Source organism: Pseudorca crassidens, chromosome X, assembly GCF_039906515.1.
Source record: "Pseudorca crassidens isolate mPseCra1 chromosome X, mPseCra1.hap1, whole genome shotgun sequence".
Classification (NCBI taxonomy): domain Eukaryota; kingdom Metazoa; phylum Chordata; class Mammalia; order Artiodactyla; family Delphinidae; genus Pseudorca; species Pseudorca crassidens.
Window position 1 is genome coordinate 1,884,828 of NC_090317.1, and position 7,297 is coordinate 1,892,124.

The window sequence follows — 7,297 nt, forward strand, 5'->3', positions numbered from 1 at the left end:
CACCCAGACTCTGGAGCACCGTCAGACACTTCTCCGGCCAAAGAGCTAGAAGTACAAGGAGCGAGCTCCCAAGTCCAAATGAGGTAAAGGCAAGGGGGCAAAGGCAGAGCCAGCCCAGGGGCTGTAACCCACTCCACCCTCCTCCTGCGCGCCCTCCTCTCCGCCGCGTTTCCCGACCTACCCCGCTTCCAGCCTCTGGGCCAGCTGGCCCCTCCTCATGTTGCCATGGGTTCGAGGGCCGCTCACTCCTGGCGGCCTTGGGGAGGGCCCGTGCGCTCACTCATTACCTAGGGCTGAAGGGCTTTGCTCTCTTCCTGACTGGCCGAGAGGCTCCTTGCAGGCAAGAACTGTGATTAACCTGCCGCCCCGGCACCAGGCACATAACAGGTGTTCAATCAGCACTAATTGGACGCTGACCCCACCCCCCCACCCCCGCCCTCCCGTGAGTTCTGGCATAGGAACAGCTTCAGACTCTGGCTGCTAATGGAAGGGAAGCCTTCAATATCCTGCTGAGCCTCCGAGATTCAGGGACTCAGGTCCGGCATTACGATCTCAAGGAAGTGTTTGCTGACCCCACGTCCACCCCACAGGCTGGGCAAGGTGCCCTGGATCCCTGCATCCTAGCACTTAGCAGCAAATAATTCTTGAATGAGTGAATGAGCACCTTGTGGGTACCAGGCACTGCCCGTGGCACTGGGGATACGACAAAGCATAAGGCACAAAAGAGCTCACAAATGAGGCTGGCGAGTTGAGCACCTTATTTAAAAGACTAAAATAAAACCAATTATTTAGAAAATATACGATGGTTACGAGCTCTTCTTTCATAGGCAGGAGTCAATCACCCGGCACCAAGCCTAGAACACCCACATGCTGTTTAAAAGGGTCAGGAAGGAAAGGGTCTGGGTCCTTGATGACCCTTCATTGGAAAACTCAACCACAACCATCATCACCTCCCTCTAGCCTTTGTGTTCGGTCAACAATACACTTCCTCATAGTTTAAACCCCCAAAACCTTCCTCACCAAACCCCAACCTTGCCTACTCTCCTCAATTCATGTCTCCTACCACCTCCCTCATCATTCCTAGACGATGACCCCACCTCCTGCCACAGAGGGGCCCTCAGAGCCACCAGAGGGGCACTCCTCAATGGGAGTGGCAGATCTTGGAGGGCAGGAACCACGTGGGTAATTTTCCCTCGTGTCCAGCCCTACTTGCTCTCTGGCCTGCGCCCTCAGACCTAGGAAAGGGCAGAGCCTGGAGGGGCAGGAGGCGGTGCTATCATCTGGGTTCATTGCAGGGAACCCAGACGGCGACTCCAGGTTGATCAAAGTGAAGGTGGGGTGATCGCTAGCTTCAGCGTATGTGGAGAGAGAACTGACGTGAAAGTCAGAGAGACAGCGACCAAAACGCCAGTAGCCGCTTGTTGCCGACCACATCCCGTTGCAACCCTACGCGGGCCCTGTGCTTCAGGGCCATGTGATACCCTTACGAGAGGGGTGCACGGGCACCCCTTTATTTGGACAAGCTTCGAGGGGTGCCTCTTCTTTTATCTCTTCAAGAGATATTATTTTCACTACTCTCACCCCTAAAGCCTTCCTTATTTTCAAAATAAACTAGTGAAACGTTGACAAGTGTTGAAGCCGGGTGAAACGGAGGCGGATTCTTAAAAACACTACCCTCTCTCCTTGTGCGCACATGTGAAATGTCCCCAATAAAGACGCTAGAAAAGTCAAGGTACTGACCGGTCTCCCACCCCCGCCATTTATCTAAACTTCGCTCTTCCTTTAAGGCACAGCTCAGATGCCTCTGAGTCCCCGACCCCTTTTTAATGACCGCCTCGGTCGAGTTCGCACTTAAGGCAAGGGAATGCTGCTGACAGGAGAGCAGCCTCGGGTTCCCATCCACCACGGCCTTGCCGTGTGTGCACAGCACCGACCCACGTGTTCCTGTGCACGTGTGCACCCACACAAACGTGCACACACACAAGGCCCTGGGTGGGCAGGGGTGCAGAGACAGGGGGTTCCATCACTCCCAGGCAGTGGGGTGGGAGTCTGGCGGCACAGGGGGCCCCAGGGAGGAGGGAGACCCTCTCCTGGGTGCCGTGGGACAGGACGTGGGTCTGTGTGGTTGGGGCGTGATCCTGGGTGACATGACGATAACCCACTGACCTGCCCAGGGAGGAGGGGTTCCCAGAGAGCAGGCGCACAGCAATCTGTCAGGTAAGAGATGACACCCCCTTGGCTAAGAAACGGAGATCTATGTCTATACCCTACGTACTCACGCACACATGCACTCAAGCTCACACAACTGCTACTGGTGGCAACTGCTCAGGAACTGAAGGTTCCCTTGCTGGCTGGCTCTCTAAGCTTCTAGAGAAGGGACGAGGAGAGGGGTCTAGCCCAGCTGAAATATTCGCCTTGGTTCTGCTGCCCCCCCCTCGCCTGCCCCCTCTGCTCTCCAGTCCCCCTGTTCCCCGAGCTGCCACTGCTGCCCCTGGGGTGAGGGGCCACCCAGGGGTGTGCTGGGCAGAGCCTGGAGAGAGGCAGGCAGGGCCTGGTGGGGTCAGGTGAGACGTGACGGTAGCGGGCACTGGAGGGCGGGCGGCAGGGCTTGGGAAGCAGCGTGTGCACCAGCTTGGTTAAGGGGGGTGGGGGAGGCATCTATTTTTGGTGGGTTGTGATATTTTTGGCATTTTATTAAAAATGGAAAAAGTTATTTTAGTTATAAGCACTCTGGTGCTTCCTCCCCTCCCCCCCCCCCAGGCAGACCCCATAGGTGTCAGGGAAAGGCAAGCCCCCTGGGGGTGTGGGGGGCTAGAGCAGGGGCTGCTATGGCTACGAGAGGGTGAGCTGGTGATGTGAGCCGGGGCACCTGTCACATGACGCTCTCCACCACCACCACCTTGCTGCTCTCAGACACTGGGGTCAGGGTGGTCAGGCCCCTGACATCCGAGTCCTGAGCTCTGTACTCCAAGTGGTGGAGGCCCCAGACGGGCTGCGTCAGGTGCTGCCAGCGCTGCGGGAGAGAGGGACACCTTGAGTCCCTGGGGAGGGGCACCTGCTTGTCCCTGGCCTCTCTCCGCTTCCCGCCACCTGCCACCAACCTGGGGCCCGGGGCCGCGCCCCTCCTGACCAGGCCCCGCTCCCTACGCTAGGGAAATAGGGATTCAGTGGAGGGCCGAGTGGCTGCTAGAACAGAGGCTAGGGACAGGCCTCTCCTCCGCCGCCACCACCTGAGCGAGGCCCTGGAGGGCCAACTCTCCTCCCGTACACCCCCCTCCGAGCTGGCCCAGAGGCTCTGGCACAACGGTCTGTCCCTCCCGGCAGGTGGGAGAAGGGGCAGGGCGCTCTGGAGGTCACGTCTCCACCCAACGGGAGGGAGGGATGGTGTGCGGGAGACGGGGCGCGGGGAACTGACCTCAGCCACGGTCCCCTTGGCCCTGAGGAGGCAGCCCAGGAGGTGGAGGGGCACACACAGCATGGAGGAGAGCGCGAAGCCCCAGCCCATGGCCTCGCCCCACCACGGGTACACGTAGGTGTTGTTGTAGACCAGCGGCTTGTAGTACACCGTGTTGAAGATGAAGATGCCCTGCGGGCGAGAAGCCTCGTGCTCAGCCGGCAGCCACCACTCCGGGCCCTCGGTGTCCCTCGCCCTGCCCAGCCTCTCCCGGCCCTTACCATGCACACCAGCGGGGTGAAGAAAGACCAGCACCATTTCATCCAGGGGCAAGGTCGGTACCCGATCATGCAGGCCACGTCGTCCATGAAGCGGTCGGCTCCTGGGGTCACGTGAGGCCGGAGGGCCAGGGCTAGAGAGGCACCACCCCTGACCGTGCCGCACCCCCGGCTTGCCTGTCGGCCCAGACCTACCGTACACCCAGGCGATCACCACGCACTCCCAGAAGGCCTGCCAGAGCAGGGTGGTGCCGCTGGCTGAGTAGTAGTCAAACAGCTGGAAGACATACATCCCGCCCTGGGGATGGAGCCAGGTCAGGGAAGGTGGCAGCCGGCAGCCTGAGGCCAGGGGCATCCCTCACCCTGCCCCCACTCACATCGGTCACCACGGAGAAATCAATGACAAAGCAGAGGGTGCAGCAGAGGGCCACAGAGATCTCTCTTTGGAAACAGAAGTAGTAAGAGGCCGGGAGGAGGTCCAGCAGGCCGGTGATGAAGCCTTCCACACCTACAAACTGTGGCCGGGCAACTCAGGCCGTGCCCCTCCCCACCCACCTGCCATCTCCCGTCGCCCAGTGTGGCCTCTGCTCGCCAGCCCCCCTGCCCCCACCTCCCAGCCCCCTCTCTTGCGTCCCCCCTCTCAAACCTGGCTGTCAAGGCCAAGCAGCAGCAGCATGAAGAAGAACAGAGCAGCCCAGAGCGGGGCCACAGGCATCAGCGTGACGGCCCGGGGATAGGCGATGAAAGCCAGGCCAGGCCCTGAGGGGGAAGGGGCAGGGTGTGGACACCTGGAGCCCCCCACCCACGACCTGTCCCCCTCCACCCTGCACCACGGTACCAGAGGAGTGGACGATGCCAGGGCACCCTGTGGCCAAGGGCCTTTCCACTTCTGTCAAGACACTGCCGGGCCACTCGGGCCCTCGTGTGTGTGTGTGCGCGCGCGCGTGTGTGTGTGTGTGTCTGCACGCGCGCGCGCCATACCAGGGGCTGGAAGGTCCCCGCAAGCCCTTGGTAGACCTGTACTCATGAGTGGCGTGTCTGGCTCAGCCTTCTGTACCTGGGTTCCGGCAGCTACTGTGGTCGCAGATCACCACTGACCCAGAGAAGGCCGACCTTTCCCTCTACAACACTCAGGCAAGTGTGAGGACATACCCCGAGGCCCCTGGATACAGATGGATGGGGGCTCGGGGCTCCACGTGGCCTGGCCTGAGGTGGCTGCACAGCTGTGCCTCGCAGCTGCTCAGCCAGGCCTCCTGGCCCAGAGTGATGTGACAAATTGAGTTTGAATTGTTCTCATTTCTCAGAACGTCATTCTGTGTGCGTTCGCGTACACGGTCCGTTACGACAGCAGCTGCCGCTGCTCCGGAGGCCGGGCTGGGGCTTGGGGCGTCTTTACCTGATTCCGCCACCTTGGAGATGTGCACGCCCTGCTCTGTGGCCATGAAGCCCAGGATGGAGAAGACCACGAAGCCAGCAAAGAAGCTGGTCCCGCTGTTGATGAGTGCGAGGATGATGGCATCCCTGGGGGCAGAGGGGACCGTGTGGGCTGGTGAGACTGCCTGCTGCCCACGGGCAGGCAGGGCAGGGGTGGCAGGGCTGTAGTGCCTACTTGTAGCAGTTGTTGTTGAAGCGATTGTAGCTGCCCAGGGCCGTGAGGGCCCCCAGGCCAATGGCGTAAGAAAAGAAAATCTGGGTCCCGGCATCTATCCATACCTGGAGATGAGCGAGGGGAGAGCAGGTGTGAGGAGCGCTGCTAGGCCGGCCTGCTCCCGCACAGTGTCCCCCCACCCGACCTCCGCCTCACCTGAGGGGACGCCAGCTTCGACCAGTCAGGCTTGAGATAGTAGATGATGCCATCCACGGCTCCAGGCAGCAGCACTCCACGCACGAGCAGCACAACGAGGACCACGTAGGGGAATGTAGCGGTGAAATACACGACCTGGGGGGCGGGGGTGCTCAGAGGGGTCCTGTGGCACCCACCTCCCCCGCCTGCGCAGGGCTGCCAGGAAGGCCACCGTCCCTGCTGGCCGGTGTGCTCAGTGGTGAGGAGGGAGGCCACCCAGTGGCACCCCCTTCTACTCATCAGAGCCACGACTCCTCCCAAAGGAAGCTGGGTGCTTGGCTGGGGCACCAGCAGCCCCACGGCGAGCACAGGTCAGCTGCAGAGGGAGGGAGAGGCAGGGCCCTCCCCTGGCAGGGAGCGAGGCCGCAGCCCGCACGCAGGTCCCACGCCTCCCGTGCCGACTCCAGGGCCTGGTCTGCAGAGAGGCGGGGGTCCTTGGTGCCGGGGATTAGAACTCAGCTAGCCAGAGACAGAGGCAAGATCAAGACGGCAGCAAACGCCTCTGCCTCCCACGCAAGCAGCGCCAAGCGGCTGCTCTGCGGACCCTGCTGGAACGCTCCCGCCCTCCAGAGACCTGGCCGTGTCCTGCGTGTCCCGCAACCACCGGCAGGCTGTCTTATTGTGTGTCTGTTCACACAGTTGTGCCCACAACCTGACAGGGAGCCCCTGAGGGAGGGATGGGTCCACGCTGCCCGCTGGGTCCCCGAGGGCAGACAGGCAGGTGAGAGAGACAGACCGAGAAGGTCAAAAGCTGACGCAGAGCCAGAACCGAGAGGAACTGGAAGGGAGGGAAGGCGAGACAGGAAAGGCGAGCCAGGGATGCCCCCCACCCCAGGGAAGGGGCAGCCGCTGCCTGGGCCTTTCCACCTCCACTCGGGAGGGAAGGCTGCCGGGCCTGGAGGCGCAGGGTGGGGAGGACTCTCCAGCCAGGGGGTAGGGATCAAGTGGTCTGGACTGAAGTCCCTGCCCCTCCTCGGGCTCTGGCCCTCGTGCCGTCTCCTCCCGTGGCAGCAGTGTTTGCTGGCATACAGCTACACCCCCCCAGGCAGTGCTGCCCCCAGCCCTGCCGTCACCCCGGCTGTACCTTTCCTGTTGACTTGACCCCCTTCCAGACACAGAAGTAGACCAGCACCCAGCAGGCCAGCAGACACAGGGTCACCTCCCAGTTGAGGGCACCCGGAACCTCCAGGCCCCCGGAGAGCCGCAAGACATTGTTCCTGGGGGAGGGAAAGCCCATGAGGGCTGTGCCAACAAAGGGCCAGGAGACTGGGGGTGGTCCTGGGGTGGCGCCTCCCGCCCTCCCCCCACCCCCGCTGCCTCAGCCCTTGCGTCCAGCCGGTCTCCCCCATGCACCTGGCAAGCCACGGCAAAGCCTGCAGCCTGTAGTCGCTGCAGTCTGTGTCCCCGGAGCCTTGGAGCCCCTGGCGGCCCGGCCCCATGCCGTCCCCAGCGGGCCCAGCAGCAGTCCCCCCGCTTCCTTCCCCAGGCGGGTAGGCACCGCCCGCTCTGCATCCCTGGCCTCATCCCCGCAGGGCCGGGCCCCGACACACGCACGCGTGCACACGAACACACATGCAGACTCGAGCTACGTGTGGGAGACCAGAGGGCTGGCCGGGCCTGGCCCAGAGGTGCCCGACTCCCTTGCAGAACTCGATGACAGGGACCTGCGCTCAGCAGGCTGGTCACACGTGAAGCTGGCCAGGCTGCCTCTGACACAGACTTCGAAGTGCTCGGGGCTCGCCTGGGGTTTGCAGGCTTGGCAGGGAAACTTACGTGCCCGGA

General features: G+C 62.3%; 1 protein-coding gene across 1 annotated transcript; it reads right to left on the reverse strand.

Annotated features, from left to right (window-relative positions):
* Positions 1–2,236: 2,236 nt before the first annotated feature.
* Positions 2,237–6,568, reverse strand: LOC137216282 (sodium- and chloride-dependent creatine transporter 1-like). Its single transcript, XM_067722194.1, has 9 exons — positions 5,477–6,568; positions 5,282–5,385; positions 5,069–5,193; positions 4,319–4,431; positions 4,050–4,187; positions 3,868–3,970; positions 3,676–3,776; positions 3,416–3,586; positions 2,237–3,013 (listed from the first exon to the last, which is right to left on the reverse strand). The coding sequence occupies exons 1-9, from the start codon at positions 5,753–5,755 to the stop codon at positions 2,873–2,875; spliced, it is 1,275 nt and encodes a 424-aa protein (XP_067578295.1). The 5' UTR covers positions 5,756–6,568; the 3' UTR covers positions 2,237–2,872.
* Positions 6,569–7,297: the final 729 nt, after the last annotated feature.

Bases quoted from the DNA above. Each gene is read 5' to 3' on its own strand.
- LOC137216282 (XM_067722194.1), bottom strand. From the start codon at position 5,755: ATGAGTAGAAGGGGGTGCCACTGGGTGGCCTCCCTCCTCACCACTGAG. The intron at 3,777-3,867 runs GTAGGTCTGGGC...ACGTGACCCCAG, and splicing joins GGTGATCGCCTGGGTGTACG to GAGCCGACCGCTTCATGGAC. The intron at 3,014-3,415 runs GTCAGTTCCCCG...TCTCTCCCGCAG, and splicing joins CCAAGGGGACCGTGGCTGAG to CGCTGGCAGCACCTGACGCA.